The 20,553-nt window shown below is 41.5% G+C and overlaps 1 protein-coding gene across 4 annotated transcripts in view; it reads right to left on the bottom strand.

Moving 5' to 3' along the window:
• The window catches only part of SPECC1 (sperm antigen with calponin homology and coiled-coil domains 1), an 87,504-nt gene that overhangs the window by 56,938 nt on the left and 10,013 nt on the right, over positions 1-20,553 (bottom strand). For 2 of the 4 annotated variants that reach the window (XM_085078744.1, XM_085078743.1), the window contains exons 2-3: positions 10,331-10,507; positions 8,257-8,392 (exon numbers count right to left, since the gene is read on the bottom strand). In XM_085078744.1, coding sequence (XP_084934870.1) covers positions 8,257-8,392; positions 10,331-10,477 — 283 coding nt within the window. In that variant the 5' untranslated portion in view covers positions 10,478-10,507. Of the gene's footprint in view, positions 1-8,256; positions 8,393-10,330; positions 10,508-10,687; positions 10,709-19,542; positions 19,694-20,553 lie in introns of those variants that run through there. The other 2 variants (XM_085078742.1, XM_085078745.1) reach the window with 2 other exon arrangements.

Here is a 20,553-nt window from a genome sequence, read left to right as displayed (position 1 = left end):
CAAGGTACAGATGCAAACATCCTCCAACTGCTGTTGAAATTAATCTCCCACAGAGATTTTCTTCCGTTATTGACTAAAGAGTGATTTCTGCTTTTCTTCAACAGGACTGACCTGAGGAGCTGCATCAGCTGAGAGAGCTTATTGGGCTGATAAATCCTGAGCATTTATTACTTCATCACCTGCTTTCCATTTCTGTAATCACAAAAGGGAATAGTGTAGCAAGGTCCCAGAACAGCACTGGTGCAAGCCTGGAGTAATTACAAAATTTAATCACTGAGTCAGAGCAAACACACCTGAAATCTGAGCACTGCAGAGGAGTCAGCACTGGAAGAACCAATCTGTTATTTTTGACAGTGGCACGAAACATAAGTCAGAACATTCTAACACCATGATAGGGAGAATGATGTCAGGCCAAAGACTTCTAGCTGAGGTCCACAGTGAAACGTAAAGCACAATTTGAATTTTTAAATACAGCTACAGCCTGAGCAGAAGGCATGGATAAGAGATTACTGCTTGTGGAGCTTGAAGCAAAAGCTGAGGAAAAAGAAAAAGTAGTAAGCATGACACGGGGACTAGGTAACAAATGACAACAGATGCATGGCTAAATCTTTAGGCACCTATTTGTTATCTGAACATTTTAGATTACGTTCCCTTCCTCTTCAGTAATAAAGGTATAAAAATGAATGAATGAATTTTATCTCTGTAAAGCAGATTAGCTGGTTTCTTCCTAGGCATGGGGTTTGACTCATCCCTTTGCACTTTGTTGAACTGCCAATAACACCTCACAAACACTCCTTGCACTGTATAGTGAGAATGGGAATTAATTACTGAAGGTGTGACATACATCATTCTTTCAACTCTCTAGTCAAATGACAGGACTTACTTGCCAGGCACAACCTTACTTTGCATCCTACTCACAACACAGCAAATGAATGAGTGTAACTTCTGTTCAAATTGTAATCCCTACTCATGGGAACAAATGTGAAGATGCCACCAAATCTCAGATTTGCAGGTAGCCGACAGTCCCTCCAGAAGGCTGAGGTCTAAACAAGTTACAGATGCTGATGCTGGACTAAACTGAATGGGTCCTAAGCATGGGCAGCATGAACAGCAGAGCTCACACTATCACATTCTCCTTCTTCCATTTATGCTAATGATTTTACAAGCACCAAGTACATAAGTAGCAGGGAAAAGAAATCTATAGAATTTATCATGCCCAGTAGTGGACCCCAAAGGATTAGGAATATAACATCCAGAGCTGAAACCCAGATGACCAAAGCTTTTTTTAACCATGCTAGAAACAATTTTTTTGTTGTGCAGATGTTTGGTTAGGTCACAGTTCATGGCACAGAACTACAGCCTTCCAGGAACCCATCTGAGATGGAGCTGTCAATCCCACCCCTCTTACTTTACAGTTTTAAAATCTAATGTAAGCCAAAAGCTGCTGGGGAAAAAAAAAAGTGAAAAAAAATACAAGGAATGCCAAGCCCTCCCTTGATCTGCATACTTGTCAGACCAGGCCAGCTTTGCGTTCCTTTCCTTCTCCCTCCCATTCTTTAAGTGCAAACACAGTGGCCTTCTGCCAAGGCATTCTGGCTGCAATGCATTTAGGCCCAGAGAATTTGTGTTAAGGATCATTTCTCTTCAAACCAGCTGAAGGAAAGCTGATAATTAACCTAGGGCAGGTAGTCAGAGCAAGGTTGTGTTGACTTTGCCGAACAACTGCAGTAAAGAAGCCTGAAAAGAAATGAAAACAAACTGAGATCCTAGATTTGTGTTATTCCTGGAACATCCAGGCATGCTCCCCCTTTCTGTTGAGGTGTCCCTAGCAAGGCTTTTGGGATCACCACAGTTCCCTTACAGCTGTAATGAATCCTCCCTATATATGTTGGCTTGAGCCAACTAACTGTCAACTACTTCACGAGTTAAGTCATTATAGCCTTCAAGATTTAGCATTTCAGTATCCCTACCACACACTGAATCCTCCTAACTGGCTCAGGTCCCAGAGGGGCTCACATGTGCCAACAAAGTCATTCTCAGGGGAATACATAGAGAGAAGGGTCCCTTTCACAGGTGGTTTTAACAAGAAGTTGCACGAAGAATCTTAGAATGTGTTAATAGAGATTCAGCACAGGAAATATAAATTCTGCAGTAGATTAGGACAGGAAGAAAACTGAAAAAGGTACATTCTGCAGACAGTGTTGTCAGCAGAAGTTAATTCCTACTTGTTTAATAATGCAAGATGACTGCAGCCAGCCTGTGAATGCCTCTCAAAAAGCCTGTTATCCATAACAGGATCAGGTATCAGAAATCCTACCAGACAGCCTCTAAAATGCATTGGTCTCGCCACACTCCCAGTTCTCAAAGAGGAAAAAAATGCCTGAAGAACAGTCATGTGAAGCAGCCCCCATTCCCAACCATTCCAGGATGCAGAACTATCCATGGCTTACAGAAGGAAAGAGCAAAACTTTGAAGAATATGAAAAACAACACAGCAACAAACATCATACAAGAATATTTTCAGCAAAGGTATCAGCAATCAACGACTGTATTTGCAGGCTAGGACAAGAAAAAAAATCCTTGTAAGAAGAAGTAAGAGGAACTTGACAAGGAATAGCCATAACCTAGATCTGAAATGGCAAATTTGATCTACCTCAAATCTTGATCTTTTTCCTTTAGAGGATAGTGTGTGAAATCCTCTAAACTGGTGCTGAAACTTAGTCTGACTACTTGATACCCGGGGATATCACACACAGAGGAAACATTCTGCTGAGGAACGTCAGGGAGGTTAAGGTTCAGGTTCATATTTGTAGCAATATGTTAAACATCCTTGCAGATCTTTATAGAGATGTGTAGATGTCAATATGCATATCCAGCTGCGTGTTGAGCTGTGGATGTAAATGCAATGTAAAATTTCCATTGCTTTGCATGTTAAATTCCTGCAGCACTTCTTGCCAATTTGAATGACAGCCTGACAAAGCAATATTTTGAGTCTTCCTTTCCTTTTTGTATGACTTTTGGAGCTGGAATCTCTTTCTTTGTAGTAAAGAATAATTATGCAAGAGCTGTGTCTTATACCTGCAAGGGGAAGCAAAATGCAAGTGGCTTTCCAGATGAGGTTTTGAAGCATATTTACAGTTGCTGGGAAAGCCCAGATGAGCTCAGCCATTTGGTTGCAGGGAAGGCTGGTGGAACAGAACATACCGATCTCATTAGTGTCCCTCACACTTGGCGCTATCGCTCACGAGAGAAATGAGACAGTAACGAGCCTGAAATGCAAAGTGCAGCAACCTCTCCCAAACCTATAGCAGTGCTTTGATGTGACAGATCACAAAAAGCAGGCGCTGTCAAAAACTGATGTATGGCAGAGGAAAAGGGCCCCAAGGTCAGAGAGCTGTCCTTCAAAAGAAATCACTTTCCTTTTTCCTGTCCTAATTGGGTGGCATTAGCATCTTATGAACTACTACTTTCAAGGATTTTTTTTTTTCCTAAGAAAGCTTTTATTTTAAAAATACTTTCTTGAATTTAATGACCATGGAGAGAATGCTTCTGGTCTGGATTGGTTCACCATTAACCTAAATTTTTACCCCACATCAGAAGGTGGCAAACACTTGCCAAGCAGACAAGTTAGCTGAAAGAAGACAGTAAATCTGATATCCATATATTACTCTCAAATAGCAAGCTGAAAATGACAATTCTATGAACATGCAGGAAGCTTTGAAACCTCTAGCATGCCACAATTTCAATTTTGCTGGGAAAGAAGCGTATCTAATGAGTGCTATGGGCAATAAAACCATACACCAATCTCCCCTCTGAAATCCATCACAGGTGACCAAGGTGAATAAGTTTCACCAGTGATATTCAAGCTTTCCCAGCCCTAACACCAGTTCTGGCAGGGGTCAGTTAGGCTCATCTAGTTAAAGCCTCTCTTTCCTGAGTATCATCACTATCTACACAGAAAAGCTGCCAGCAACTGTTTTAGAGAGAAATCAAGAGTTTTCTTTTCACATAAACTACATGAAAAGCAAACAATCATGGGTGAATGGAGCAATGGTATGTGCTCTCCTAGTACTAGGAAGGAGTTGAAGGTACACAGGTATCATATTTAGTTATTGGGACATTAATTCTGACAATTAGACAGGAATGTGGATGACAAATCACAGAAAAACTCATCCAAACATAGCCCCTCCTTATTGGAGCTGAAGATTGTTCAACCCAAACTGTGCCACAACAGAATATAAGCTATTCTATAGCTTTCACTATTATGCCAAATTTCTTAGTACTTTAGTTTCCCTATTTCATTTTCAGTTTATCACAACAGCCTGTGCTGCACAGCAGCTTCATTTCCAATGCTGGCAATGTTCCATTCTGGGATTAGCAGCTTTTGTCCAGGTAACCTGCAGAGTTCAGAGCCTCAACATGAGATGCTGAGGAGATAATTGAAACTCTTAATATCTTTGAGCTTCCCTCCTCTGTGCTCCTGGATTGGCACCATCTCCAACCTTGGATGTGGATCAACTCAGCAGGAACACACAGAAAGCAACAGGCTTTTGTTGTTTTGGCTGAAAACTCAGGCCAAGTATTGATTTTCCCATTTTATGCATAAAAAATTAACAGTAATTTTTGATGGAGCAGGGGGTGACACTGTAGGGCATCCCTCACAGTCCTGCTGGCATCTTGGCTTCTCCCAGCCTCCAAAGATGTAACACATCCCACTGTCACTGTGATAATAGCATTGTTGTTGACAGATTCCTATTGTTTCTGAGGCAAAAATCAAGCTGTCCAGGGAGATTTAGCATTTATTTAGCAATAAAAAATAAGCTGATGAAGCAGCCTGAGAAAACAAAGTACAGCTATCTCTTAATTACATTTCAAGGATAACTGATACCTCATATTGGAGCTGGCAGCACTCAATATAAAAATCAATATATTTGTGAGAAATGGGAATGGCTGAAATATTCTCAATGCTTTTGGATGATGCATGACTGGACTGTGCCATGTCCACCTCCTGGCTCTCTCTCCTTTCCAATGTCCAGCATAAGCCTCTTTTTGGTTCCTGCCCAACCTGACAGATAATAGCAGCTGTCACTGAAATCACATCAAAGCAGCACAGGAACATGATTAAACCAGACAGCCTCCAGGGATGTTTTCAGAAAGTGCTTGAGCTGGGAGTTTGTAGGGACTGAATGACAGAACTGAGAGCAAGGATTTGGAATGACTTCCAGGCTCCATTGAGAAAGTAATTTCACCTGCCTGAACCTCAAACTTGCCATTTGCATACCAGTCCTGCCATGCAGTGCTCTTCCTGAGAGGAATATGATCACATAAGAAGCTTTGAAATTCTCTGTGAAATTGCATTTTTTAAGGTTATTTGGCTTGCAGACCTCAAAGGAGCAGAATCTGAAGTCATTGATTCCCTACAATCCTGAACCTTAAGAGAAGAGAGTCCAAGTTTCTCATGAATATATAAACTTCTCCATACATTTTACAATAATTTATTTACTATATGTCTTCATAGACTGGATGGCTTTGCAAGTGCATGCATTAACATCAGTATTTTCCAATATTAGTGAACTCTTCCTCCTGCTTTGCATTTTTCCAGCTCTTTTTCACCTACTGAGACACTAAAAAGAATGCCAGAGCTCTGTAAGCTTGGTTTTGACAAACCCAAATGGCTACTTCAGCACAGTGCATGGGAAGACATTACACTGTGGATAAGGAAGCTGAATACATTTATTCCTCCCTGTGCATCATTTCCCACTGCTTGGGATTTCAAAACTGCCAAGGAGTTACAAAACCAAACATCACAGCACAGAACCTCCAGCCAGAATCAGTCTCCAGCTCCATTTGCTCAACTGCACTTGCCAAGGATGGATACATGGGATTGGCCTCATCCCCCTGGAAGTTGTTTATAATTTACTGTGTTAGCTCCCAACAAGGCAGACAGGGGTAGCTCCATCAATAAAAGGCTGGAATAAATAACTGAAACTGCACCAAGGGCAGCACAGAAACAACTCTATTAAACAACCAATCTTGAGGTCAGTTATTTATTATCTGCAGCATTTGGCACATGTGTTATTGCTCAAGGTCAACACACAAATGGTGGACAGTCACACCCAAAGGAGAAAGAAACCTAAGCTTTTTTATTTCCATGCGCTTTTTCCTTTAATTTCTCTCACATAAGACTATTATACCAACTGAGCACCACCACAGCATGGCTGGAACTAATAGAATATCATTTCAGTAAAATAATCAAATCACTCACTTGAGTAATAGACAAAGAAAGCCCAACCTAGAAAGCACAAGCAAGGGGGAGACATAATGCCTGCAGTCAAGACATGAAAAGAAAACACAGAACAGATGAAGGCCATCAAAGAAACCAAAGAAAGTGGTTTCAGAATAAATTTCTAGATTTACACATTTGGCTGTGTACACAAACATCTGCATTTCCCAGCTACTGGAATGTTCTCACTTGGATTAGCTCCACAGTCAGTGAGCATTGCGTCTTGATCACAATCAGACTGTTTGGGATGCCATTGTAATAAAATATAGCAGCTGAAAACATTCTCTCCTTTTCTACTTATGTTCCCTGGAACATGCTGTGCCCTCTGTCATACTGTTAGCTCTCTTAGCAACAATACACTATTTTAGTGGGACTATTGGTATTTTTTTCAGTGTGACAAAGCATTCAGCTTTGTAACCTTGCTCACTAAGATCAAGCCCTTTCCAGCGACACATTCTCAGAACACACCTGGATTTCCAAGCACTCTTTTGGATTATGGAATCACTGTAAAAACAGACATGTAAGATTCTGTATACCCACTTATAATAGCCCCCATAGGAGCTGGGACAGTTCTCTCTAGGTTAAAGAATATTTTAGAGGGGTAGCACATATATGCTTAGTGTTTATCTATACATTTGTACTCTTTTCATTTAGCATTAATATTCCCATTCATACTTCTACAAATGCTGATGCAAAGCAATATATGAGGTTATAACCAATGATGTCATTTAAAGTGGCAAAGCAATACCCAGTTGTAACTTGACCTGCATAAACAATTTCAGCCTTTGTATTTAAAGCAGTCATGATCATAAATCTTCTCCCTCCTCCAACCCCAGTTATTATAGCTGCATGCAGAAGAGGGCTCTCTATTCCAGTGTTTGTATTTTGGTATCTGACATACGTATTCCATTCTGGACTCCCTGCAGTGCTGTTTCCCTGGCTGCATTCCCAGGATCCTGTGCTGCATCATCTGTACAGGTTTTCTTCTCCCTGCGTGGCTCCTCCCAAGCATCATGCCTCTTTATTGGCTTGTGAATCCCAAATTCCTTTGGATACAGCTAGTCACTATTAAATTTGAGGATTTCCACACTGATTAACAGCAGAATGGGATCTGTCTTTGGGTTACTATGAAGCATTTGGGCTGTTACAAGAAACATCTTTTTTTCCAGGGGTATAGAAGTTGGGGTTTTTTTAGCAGAAATCTCTCTCTGGTTAGTAACATTGTTCTGTCACACAGCCAAAACCTGCAGAGGCTGTGACAAATAGGGAGGTCATGGTCAAATTTAATAAGAGCTCACATTCCCTTGGAAATGCCACCAGGGAGCAGACAAAAGCAAGCATTTGCTGAGCTCCTGGGGGAAAGCAGAGCGTTTGCATTGAAGCCCTTGGTATGCAGATGGTGTCGCTGCCTTTAGAAACAGGCTTAGGTTTGAAAGCTGTGGGAACAAGCTGGTGGGGCTAAGGCTGCTGGGGGGAGCTTGCCCCGGGGTAGCTCAGGAGCTGCACATGAGGATGCACAGGGCTGGCTCTTTGTTCTCACGCCTCTGCTGTGTCCCAGGAGCAGCGGGGAAACCGCTCTGCTCATTCAGTGGAGGGAGAAGAAAGAACGCTATTGATAAATGGTGAAAACCTCAAAAGCAAGCTGTCCATTTGGAGAGGTGGAGACGGTGGGCTGAATTCCCCCCTGCCCCGGCCAGCCCGGACCCGCAGCCGGGACAGCCGCGGGCCACCGGCGCCACCGCCTGGCTGCTGGGGCTGCCCAGGCTCCTAAAACCATCCAGCTTCTCCCTCTGAACTTCATTTCCCTGGCTCGTGGGGTGTGGGATGCAAGGCACAGCGCCCTGTGACTGGGACAGCAGGGAGAGGCATGGCTGTGCTGCAAGGGGGACACAGAACACTCCGCTGGGACCTCAGCAAACCAAGTGACACTCGGAGCACAGGTCACAGACTGTGCTCCAGAATCTTTGTGCCTACCTGTGCTGGGCTTCAGCCGACTCTCAGCAAGCTCAGAAATGGCTCCTGTTGTGATGGTTTTCTTCAGCCTGGAGACTCCTGAAGCTGCTGCTGCCCCAGGCTTTGTGAGCATGTCCTCGCTGCTCGCCCGCTTCAGCTGCAACACAGAGGGGAAACAGATCAGGACCCTGAATATTCCCATCAGTTAGTTCAAAATGCAAGATTCTTTGGAGAAAATTAACATTTCCATAAAGTAACACCATGGGAATATCGCCTTGATAACTGGACTACGTAATTTTTGTCTTTGCTTTGCATTCTAGGTTTTAGTGAAGTTAAATGGGGTTTTGTGGGTTAAGAGGTAACACTGTGGCAACAATGAAGAATGAAAATGGGAAAGACTGTTCAAAAATGCAAATAATTGAAAGGCAAGGAAAAACAGTTTACAGGAGGAGTCTACTGGGCAACTCTGGCAACTTTTTGGGAAGGAATCTCTGGTGACACAATTTTTAAATGCCTACTCAAATCCATGGAATATAGCACAAGGAAGGTAAGATTCAAGGAGAAACACTGAAATTCTCTTGCTTCAGCACAAAAAAAGTTGCAGTTCATCTCAGAACTTTGGTCAGCTGATTTCCCATTTTTGTGCCTCTAACCAATTTCAGGAAAAATACTTTAAGTATTTTAAGACCAAAGCTTTGGAGAGTCTCCCTAGAGCAGTAGTTTTTCTTACTTTTGAGTTTGTGGACACCTAAAGTGTTTTCTCAAGTGAAAATCTACTTCCTTTGAAGTTGTCCAGTGACACCCAGGGGGTCCCTGAACCACAGGCTGAAAACCACTACTGGGTAAAGAGAAAAGAGAGCACACAACGAGCACTGACCCTATTTAGTGATTCCTGAATGTGAAACATTTAAGCAAAATGAAATCTTTCAACTCTAATTCTTTCTCCCTTTCATCTCCTCCTCTGACTCAGAGTCTGTGGTTTCCTGGACCCTGTGAGCCCATAAGTTTCAATAGCTGAAGTGTTGATGTGCTCCAGGATACCAAACAACGAGTTTTGCCTTCTGGCAGAGGTTTTGTCAGCTCACTCTTAGGAGGAGAATGGAACAACCTGACTTTCTGACCTTTAGAGAATTCTGCAGTCTCTCTAAAGTAATTTCTTCAATGTGTCCTTTCCTATAGCAGCAACTACAGTGCCTTTTCTACTCCCTTTTTTCAAGGAAGCCACTTTGAAGATTTTGCATTTGCAGCTGGATGACAATTTGAAGGTATTAGCTGTCATTAGGAAGAAATCTCTCTACATTTAACACTAAACAAATGAATCATATCAGATTTCCTGATTAGTCTCCTCAGTAGCATTCCTTCAGAGATGCTGCCTCAGCCACACAACCTGCCTGGAACACCAGACTGAAATATCCTATTGGTAAGTGCATCTAGGAGTCTACTCAGGAAGTTAAATTAATCTTTGCTTGAAAAACTGTGACAATTAATGAAGTTTTAATCAAGAGGAGATCTAAATGCTGGACCCTGTTACGTACTGTTCACTAAACTTTATTAGTGGAAACTGTTACAACCTTGGTCTGGATTTGGATGAGCAGGTTATTTCTGTTTGCTGGCTGCAAGGGTGCAGATGCAGCAGCATTTCAGGTGTATTATTCTGTTTTCTTAAAAACACTACTTGGACAGAAGTTTCTGCTATTTTTAAAATATATCTGTATAGAAAGAGTGGATTCATAAAAATGCATTTGTTACATTGCAATAATTTTGCCTCGAAGGGAGAAGCACAGGAATGCTGGAAATTCATTAATAAATCTCTTTGAATTTCTTTACATGTGTAACTATCAGCTGAACTAAGAATTTGCCATTTGTTTTTCTCCATCTTCAAAGTTTGGGCAATTCCCTCACCTACAGAGTGTACAGATACAGTGTCTCCCCCAGTGCATGCAAAATACTTTCCAAAATGTTCATTAGTCTGACTTACAACGCAATTAACATCCCTCTACACTCAAATACAGTAGGTGTAGTAGTTTCAGGACTAAACCAAAGTTTTAACCTGGAACAAGGCTGGGATGCTTGAACAATCTCCATGAATTAGTACCTTGCTGAGCCGAGATTCAAAGGCAAGAGAAGTGGAGGACTTGGATGTCTTCATTCCTGTGGAGGTGGTGGGAAGAGGTTTTGCTCTGTCAACCCCATGGCTCCCTTGCTTTGCTATTGCACTCCAAGGCCTGGCACTACTCTTCATCTTCCTCCCAATTAACTCAGTCTACAGACTCTGAAAAAACACAAAAAAGAGAAAATGTTTATATGTTTCTATACACTCATACAAAATACAAGTCATCTTTATGTGCCCTGAATGAGAACAGAGACATCTGGCACCAGTTTAAAGGGCTGAAAAGGTTATGCTAAACTTGATTCCTTCTCTCACATTCATCAAAACTCAGCCCAGAGATACCTTCAGAGCAGGCTACAGCCACTTGTATTTTTCATCTTGACTGGTAACATGAAACACCACAGAAGGAACAGTAACTTTTTGGGGGATTGTCTAAGTCCCAAAACCTCTCTCAGGCACAGCAGAACACTTGTGAATGCTGAAGTACAATTGAGTAACTAAGAGTTAAGTCCACAGCAATTTAAAGCAATGTTGGGATAAAAAGAAAATTACTTATTTTACCGTTAGATCCAGCATTTTCAACTGAAATAACACTTTAGGAGAAGCAAGTTTCCTCAGATGGATGAAAAATATATCTTTAACTTATCAGAGCCTTGTAGAGGAGCAGCAGTTGATATTGCCACAGGGAAAAAAAGACGTTTCACAATACCAAGATTTACAAAACATAGTAAAAAAAAAAAATCAACTTCCTTGCAAACAAAGATCCAGATCCACTATTCTGTGGAGATAAGCTTATGCAAGAGAGAAATCCTGCCAGGAACCAGCAAATAGACGTGATTGCTTTTTTTGGACGTAGCTGAACACATTTCAGCTGCCAGCAGGAACAACTAGCCTGTTTCTCTCAGTAGGCTGACAGCTGCCAATTAAACAGCTCCCTCAACTCCTGGAGATCTAAACCCATACATTTTCACCAGTCATTGCCCAATCCAAACCACCAGCAGAATAAAAGAATGATTTGGACATTTTTTCAAAGTCTCACCAGCCTGCTGGGCTAGGAATGCGAGGCAGGGGAGGTGGCCTGATATCTCCTGTCCTCCCCCACTTCAGTATGAGCAATATCTTCCTTCATTTTCCAAAACAGACACAGGATGTAGCTGTGGATCAGCCTTGTGTAGGCAGAGGGTAACTTGCTCCTTGTCTGTTAAACAGGTAACCAGAATATCCCCAGGGATCAGCCCAGTGCCTCAGCAGTGTTCTCACAGAGGAGAAGTGAACTTTGACAGCAACACTTTGACAGAGACAGCGAAGCAATTTATTCCTGGCTGAGTCAGGAGAAGGGCTCTGGTCACATTTTACACCTGATAATTTGCATTGTACCTGATTTCACATTCATAAATAAGAACATCGACTGAACTCACAGGACACAGATCTGTCTGGGGCCAAGGTGGATTTGACAGTGACAGCACCTTCCAGGTGCCACCACAGTCTGTTCGGGGAGTGTTTCTGCACGGAGGCAAAGGCAATGTCAAGTGCTCTGCTGCTGTTCTACAGAGAACAAAGCCAGCCAGTGACATTCCCTCTATTTGTCCTTGGTGCCTCTTGCAGGGAGGGCTGTCTACTCTCTCCACAGCAGTAACCTATCAGCTCCTAAATAAAGGAATAAAAAGTTAGTAGTTGTTGCTAAGTATAGGCATTTCCCCATTAAAATTCTTAACACATATAGTGTGGAGCCATCCACTGATCTCATTAAGAGTCTTTGGTGATGATTATGCTGATCACTGTTTTAAAGATCACTGACAGAGATGTAAACTATATTACAATAGATAATATTATTTAGCATTCCCACAGTTCATCATCCTTAGCAAGCTTTGGGGCTTTACAATATTAAAAACCTATCTTTTAACAGGGTCTTAATCCTTTTAACGGGCTTTTAACATTCACTGTATTTATATGGGTGAACAGGCAACTACACATGCAAACTCTCTTGCTGATTAGATCTCCAAATTATGCAGATTTTGGTTTTTTGCAGATCCAGTGGTTGCACACACACTGCTTTATTATACCCTCTGGTTTTCTTCATAACTGTACCTCATATTTTCCTGCCTTAAGCTGTACAGATGCTTTCCTGATATCCAAAAGAATTTAATTTTGAGTCATCCATGACATTTTAAAGTTGCAGTGGAGTGATATGCTCATTAGACCACGATGTTAGAAGTAAAGGGAAGAGGTACTTAAAAAAAAAATCCAAACCACAGCTCAAGAAATCCAGCCAGTAGCCCAAGGCAAACTGGCTTTTTCATGTAAAGAGAGCTGAATTATTTGCCATGCGGATTCAATAACATTTTACTGCACCAAACAGAGGAAACTAAAATTGAGAAGAAATACCTGGATTTATTAGTGTTTATTATTAATTTTCCGAGTATTTATAGGAGAACTGGCATTTTTAAAAGATGGAGTTAAGATTTCTCAGGTATTTGGCTACCCTGAATTTGCCTTGTAGATAAAGATTTCCACCTCTGAAGTGGGATTCCAAGACTTTCCACAAGCCTTATATGTACTTCAAAGGATCAAGCCAGGTTGCACACATCCTAAGCTCCTTTCATTCCTAAGTAGGTGACACATATTTGAGTTATTAGAAGTACTGCAAAATAAAACTACTTTAAAAAAAAGTGGGAAAAAAAAAGTCCTGCTGCTCTTTGATGAGAGCAGAAAATCCATTCTCAAAGTCAACATCAGCTTTCCTCCTCCTCCGAATGAAATTTTTTGCATTACAGTAAAACAAACAAAACAAAAAAGCTCCACAAAACTTGTGAGCAGTTGGGAAAATAGAAAACCCTGAAGTTCAGCAGCATGGAATTGCTCATGGAAGGAGCTCATGGTAGCAGTGAACCAAAATAGTCTTAGATATATTATATTTTAGATATATCCCCAATGTCTGCAGCCAGGTAGCAATCAGGACACCCAACACTGGCAAGGAGGTTTCTTTAATCCTTGCATAGAGCAGCATATACAGGGATAGCTTATAGCAGATTGCATGAAAAACATCACATCCAGCTGTTATCTACTTGTCTTAGAAATAACTCTACTGTATTTTAACTAAATATCAGCCTTTCCTTCCACAAGGACCCCAGAGAGGATGATTTGATCTCTAGGTTACCTACAGGGAGACTTGAAAGAGGAGCAGCTTCCCACAAGAGGCACAACCAAGCTGTTTCTGCAAACACACTGACAAAAATCCCTTGTTTTACACCCATTCTGTGTCAATAAATTTCAGAAGAGAGCTGCTTCTGTCCACTCTCATGGGAAAATATCTCGCCTTAAGCAACACCTGGAGCTCTATGGTTTTATTGTTCATTTTTTCACATTTTACTGGGAATTTTCCTTAGGAAGCGAACAATTACTGCCATCCTGAGATTCAAAGTCTCTCTTTGGCACCAGCCAGAGCAGGGCACTTAGCTGGCCACAACTAAATCCCTGTAACACCCTGCTTGGAGCTGTACTTTGAAAACACGAGGAAGCAACCCCATGCTGAAATAAATGAGGGCTCATAGCAAGATGTTGCTTCAGAGCAGCAAAATTGGCTCTATTGCCAGGCACTTCCAAATTTTAGGGGTTTGGGGTTTTTTTTTTTAAATCTTTTACACTCAAAAGTGGTGTCTAAATACTCCTCTCCCCTGAAACAGGTGCTTCAAATGATAATCAGAAGGTTTCCCAAAATGTAAAGCTGGTCCTGACAGAGCATTTTCTCTCAGTAATCCTCAGAATTCCCTGCAGGCATCAGCCTTTTAAAATTCAGGCCATGCTATACAGTTCATCTTTCCTTACTGGTATTTTAAAAGACTATTTGGAATATTTTGATGTGGACTGTTTTGGCAGTTGGCAGAAATTTTGCAGTCTATTTTACTTGAAATTTTACTGTTTTATTAAAGGCTGAGAACCCAGACATTTCTTTATTAGTCAGTCCACATGCATACATTAATAAAAACCTTTGGAACCAGCCTAGAATGATTCCTATTTTATGGCTAGAAAAACTGGATTAAGAATTTATCCTAACTCACAGGCAGTCAGCATCAGCAGAAACAATACCAGGGCTCCAGGATCTTTAGACTTGGCTGTGGATCAAAGGAGAAATTCACCACTTCTGTGGAATAAACTTCTAGGATATACATCCTGCTGACTATTAAAGACTTCTTAATTCTGAATAACTAAAAGGAATAGATAGGTTGGTTTGATTGATGATGGGCAATATTATTTCACAGTCAAGAAACCTAGGAGTTATGCTAATAATTTTTAATTGTGTATCTGCAGAACTGAAATTACACAGGAAAATCCCTGTTGGGGGATGGAAATTATCTCTACCCCACATACTTCACACAATTTAAGTGCCCATGTCTGTGTGTGACACTCCTTGCTCAGCAGGACAGTCAAATTAAAGCAGAGTCATGCAACAAGCTGCTCTGGGAAAAGGAATGAAATAAAGAATTATGAAAACTCATTACTGAATCTGGAGAGGAATGTGCCAGATGGCAGCTTCATCAGGACCTGGGAATGCCCAGCAGTTCTGAAGAAGGAGGCCAGAAGTCCCAACTTTGCAGCTAAGGCTCTCAAAGGACACAAGTGTGACTTTGGTGGGTTAAACCCCACAGTCCCCAGTGCCATTTTCCTGTAATTCAGTCACTTTTCATTGCATCAAAAGGTCAGACTATTCCAGAAGCTTCCTTACACACACTCACGAATTCAAAGCACGATTTCCTTTTCTTTTTTTCTTTTTTAGTAAAATCTGCATCATGCTTATACTATTTTCCTTCTAATCAACTTCTGCTATTTTCAGACAAACTATTAACTGGAACATAGAAATATCTAACAAGTTCAGTAAACTGTAAAGCATTTTCTAGTGGCACGTAGGAAGCTCTATGGCAGGATAGACAGCTGGGCTAAAATAGAATTCTTTTCTGCCTTTCACATCAATTAACTTTAAACAACAATTTTTAGGCTTGACAGATGCTTCCATATGACTCATCTTGATTTTTTAACTGATATTAGGAATCAAACCAGGGAAGCTGATAGTCCAAATACAGTAATTGGTAACTTGGATATAGATGGCATGAATAAAAAACCATTTGGAAATAAGATCAGGCTAACAAACACAAACTCTTTACTCTTTGGTCACCTTTAGCAGCTTTCCTCAGGCATTTGTTCCTTTTACCTCAGTAGTATTTCTATCCATCCTCTCTTTAATTTATTACCTTGTTTTTGATGTATTTGAAGCTCTCAGTGCAACCTTCCTCCATCACTCCTCCAAGCAGACACTTGCTGGATTCTTGCTGGTGCAAAGCTCGGATTTAATTGGAGTTGGATGAAAAAGCCCACAAAAAAAACCCAAGCCAGACCACCTGCTTCCACCTAAACACAACTCAGACAAAAAAAATACCCATTTCCCAAAACCTCATCTTTAAGGCTCCTCTTGTTTTTGTTGCCCAAAAAGAATCAATTATAAACCTGACCCCAGACACTTCAGAGTTTCCTCTGGTCTACCTCAGCAGACTCACTTTCCAACCTCATTTGCAGCTGAATTCTCGTGGTTTGCTGGTAGAGTACCAGGAGACAAGACATCACTTGGAAATTTTCATGTCCAGACAGCAGGGCAGATTCTGCTGGTTTTATTCATGCCTCAAGCAAACGTGGTTTTAGTATTATTATTTTTCAACTTCTAAGAGTGAAGAAAAATGTACTATAGTAGAACAGCTAAGCAGCTGTAGAATACAAGTGATTTTGCTGTCAAATTTTAGATACAGAACAACTACACAGAAATTAAGACACAGACATTCCCAAGGTCACCCATCTTGTCGCTATTTTGGGTTGTAGCTTGCTTTGCATTTTTGTTTTAATGGTTCTTCTGTAGAACTCTTAAACATCAAAAGAGCACTTTCAATGTGAATTTTGATGAGAATTTTCTTTCCAGGGGACATGGCTCTACCTCTACTCTAAAAGCAACTATTGCAGAGCCAATTCCTTTCCTTCCTCCCATGGTGTTAGATGGAAACAGATACTGGAAACTCCCCTGAGCTTCCCAAAGACCAAGTTACTTCATCTGTGGTTACAGGGGTAAGTGACCAGCTCACATTTCCTCAGCGTGTTTTCAATAATTCTCTACAAATTGTATTTATCAAGTAGCATGCTAATGTACTAAAAGGTCTTAAGGATGTCTAAGCTACATCAGAGATGGCCTAGGCAAGGACAGGACATTCCCAAGCAGCCACACGTGACAGATTTCCAGCCATCAACTCAGCCTCCAAAACCATCCCAACAAGGCTGCCAGAGGCCAGGTCAGCAACTGCAGAACTCCATGTCTCAACATCATTCAAACCCTCTTCCCACAGCAACCATTAAAAGTTACTGATGACTTTTCCAGGCATGGAGAGCAGTGCAAAACCTTCTGTCCACCCTCCTCCACAGAAGCTCTCCCTGGAGTTTTGGATTTGTCAGTCTTTCACTCATCATTAGATCACACGAGAAAAATGCAGAAATCACAACAAAATCCTCATGTGTGCACATGGACAGGAATTGGTTTAGCTGCATTTCTCTTGTCCTTGTTCCATGCTACTGGACATTTATGAGCCAGGAAAACACAGATATCTTTGCTGTCATCCAACACAGTGACTGATGCTGGAAAACCAAGCCAAAGCTGTACTTGGAGATGTCTGGGAACATGCTCCTCCTGTAGTTTGAATTTCACTGTTTGTACATGGATTCTCCATCTCCTCCTCCTCCTTCCTCACATTGATTATCTAACCAGTCACCACTACACAGCTCAGAAGAGAAACTCTGCTACCTCCCTAAGACCCCTGATCTGATTTACATGAGGATAAGGAAACAAAAATCCCAACCTAGCTGCAGTTTTCCACATGTTGTGGCAATTCTGAATCACAAACATCGTGTTACCGATGGATGCACAGGAAGACTCAGGAAGGCTAAAAATGATGCATTGGCTCCAAACGCCCTTTTTGAAGTTACAACCATGTTATAATCATAAAGAATTAGGTCACTCTGGGCTTTCCCCAATATGACTCTGTCCTGAATAGAAGGGTTTAACTCATGTTCAGTATATTGCAGGTTGAGAACAAAAATGTTTTAGAACCATTTCAAGGCAGCTATTGTTCATTAATCCATGTTCTTTGAACTACTGTCCCAGTGAATACAACACAAAGCAAGTGACACATATGGCCACTTCATGTTTTGCCAGCCCACAAAAAGGAAGAAAAGGAGGCTTCATTTCAGATAGAGCAAGAGCTATGTAATTGCTGAAGAAATTAAGAATAATTACAAGTGGTTTGCCTGATAATTACCTGTCATTACATTTTTCTGTAGCATAGAGGGTAGATACAACTACAAGAAAGAAAAGGAATGTTCATGTTTTGTGGAATAGCAGAGATGCACAGCATGTAGGTACATGGTAATCCTGACTGGTACATACTGGTACAGAGACTGGCAGCTTCCCTGTCCCCTCAGAGCATGAAGGGATGATACCACAGGCAAAGCATTCTATGGAATTCCACCTGATTCCATCCTCAGCTTCAGCACAGAGTCCTCATACCCCTTCAGCCATGCATCTTCCTATGCCTTAGTTTTTCCATTCATAAAAATGGGATAATAATTGCTCACTAAATAGGGTATTTACAAAGATGGACTCATTCGTTTGCCTTGGAGAGGAGCCCCACAGGAAAAAAAAAAAGCAAAAATTAGATAAATCAACATCTGTCACGAAGCACGCAAGCAAGAAGCCTAACAGATTGCCACATGCTGGGATGTTTCCCTGACTCCCATTTTCCATCCATCACAGCACAGAGAAATAATTGAGACCTGGAGGCTATCCCTTAAGGAGATATTTGTCTCCCATTAAAGTGCAGAACAGCTCACTTGAAGTTCATAAACAGGGGACTTCTGAGCATTTATGAGTGACAGTGTGAACTTCTGACAGAAAGAGCTCTTTGCAAAGATGAGGACATAACTCCGAAGCTGCAGGACAAACCAGAGGACTTCTGCATTTTAAAAATATTCATAACGAACAGGAACAGAACAGACCTAAGCAACAGCACCAACACTTTGCAGCTGTGACTTTGGGGGCCACTGGTGGGCTGAATGACCCACCTTGGTGGGCTACAAAATGACATTAAATTGGTTTAGAACTGCCCAAGAAAGGGTAGGGGTAGCACATACCCCTGTGCATGTTAGGGTGAGGAATTCCTGCAGTAGTTACCTGTCAAATTGTGCAGATAAACAGTGTTTCAGCAAATCAAGGATCCTCTCTCCTACTGAGGTTACAGGGGCAGAGAACACTTTATCATTTAAAAGAAACATGCAAACCAGAAAGGATTAGTAGGGGACATCTAGAACAGTATACAAGAGCAAAAGGTAGAGAATCCATTTTTTCAAACCAGTTCTACCACTAATCCTTCACTGCTACACACACAGGGCTTAATTAACATCTCTACAACTTTGCCATATTACCTGCTCTATAAACGCTGTTATTATTACAATTGTTATTATGACCAATCTTCATCCACAACACAATTTTAAGGACGACAGTCCAAGTGCTGTAATGAAAGGGTGCTGCTGAGGACCTGACCAGCTCTGTGCTGTGGAGCTGTACAAGGTACCTGCTGGAGTGCCCCCAAAGCTTGCCCTGCTTCCCACGGACATGAGCTGCCAAAGCATGGCTTGGCTTAGCAGCTTGTTCCCTTCTGCCCTTCCTCAGAGGGACTATATGCCCATGCAGCAGCAGAGGAAACTCTGCTCGTGCTCCTTCTTCATTTAACTGTCGGGGAACAACCATAAATTGCCGGAGGAGAAAGCAGGAACAGGAACAGAAACAGCTTCAACCCTTCAGTCACTAAATCTATGTAGCGGAGCAGAAGGAAAACACAGTAGCCAGCTCTCATGGGGGGAATTTCTTTCCGTGGTTGTAATGGCTTTTAGAACCAACCCCCAGCCTGATTTCAGCTAATCCAGAATTGTTTACCCGACACTTTTTAAAAAAAAATTAATTCAATGTAGTTTTTCATTCAGATACTATTAAAGAAGTGCTGTTGAGCAAAGCAGGTTCATTCACTCCATTTATACATTACTGACCCAAGAACCCTTCTACAGATAATACAGTTCCCACCTTAAAAACAAAATTAAATGTAATAAATACTTACAGTGAAAGCTTGTCCTCTTTTCTGCGTTAAAAAGCAAAGTGTCTCCCACTAGCTTCTGACAGCATGTGCAAACCAGACTGAAAATTCAGGGCTTGAGTGCTTCCCTGAGAGGAAAACCACATTGCAGAGACACAGAGAGCTGCTTGAGAAATGATTCACATACGGAAGCGAGCTGGCTCCACCGGCGCCTCGGCATTCAGCACACACACAGGCACACTCGCTTACTCAGGGGAATGACAAATATTATATTTTCATCAAAGCAAGGAGGATTTATGCAAGAAAGCAATTTGTAGCCTACGTCTGAAACGCTGAGATGCTTCAGTCCTTAAAGCAGAAGAAGAGTTTCTTTCAGAGTCCCATCATCCCCAACTGCAGGACTGGACACTGGGCAGAGCATAAACCCCAGACTGGTCTGGATGATCCAATCAAGCAAAAACAATGCAGCACATACCACGGAGAAAGGGCAAGGAGGTGGCATAGAAAAAAGGCATTTTCAGAGGAAAACACAGAAGCAGCTTTGAGAAGCTTTTATATTCCACAATAATACGTCCCCCAGAGTGCCAGCAATCGCAGCCAGGACACCTTATGACATTTCCCTTGCCTCCATCATTGCTTCAACAAAGTGGGAAAGTGGATGTAGGGAAGGAAGATGCATTAGGACAGAAGCTTTTACAAAAGTAACCAGAATCAGTCCTGAGTGACTCGAGCTGCCCAAGAAGGGTCAATCTGTTCTTTATTTAGAAGAGAGCAAATAAGGGACAAGAACGAACAAATGCTTGAGAATGTTCCTCTTTCTTAAGATTTTTGAAAAGAATTTAATGTTTGAAAACAGGAAGGAAAAAGGCCAGAGGTGTTAACAGAGTTAAAGCAGGGAAAGATTTCAAAGCAAGTTAAAGGAGACAGAGGGGATGCAAAAAATTTCAAACAGAAAATTAAGGTGTTTAGAACAGGGCTTTTTGTCCAGCTCTGTCTAGAGAGGGTCTGGTCACTCTGGTGTCTCTGACCAAAGAC

This window comes from Lichenostomus cassidix, chromosome 19 (genome assembly GCF_008360975.1).
Source record: "Lichenostomus cassidix isolate B80296 chromosome 19, HeHo_3.0, whole genome shotgun sequence".
NCBI lineage: Eukaryota > Metazoa > Chordata > Aves > Passeriformes > Meliphagidae > Lichenostomus > Lichenostomus cassidix.
Note: the sequence above shows the minus strand (reverse complement) of the source record. Positions and strands in the feature narration are given on the sequence as shown.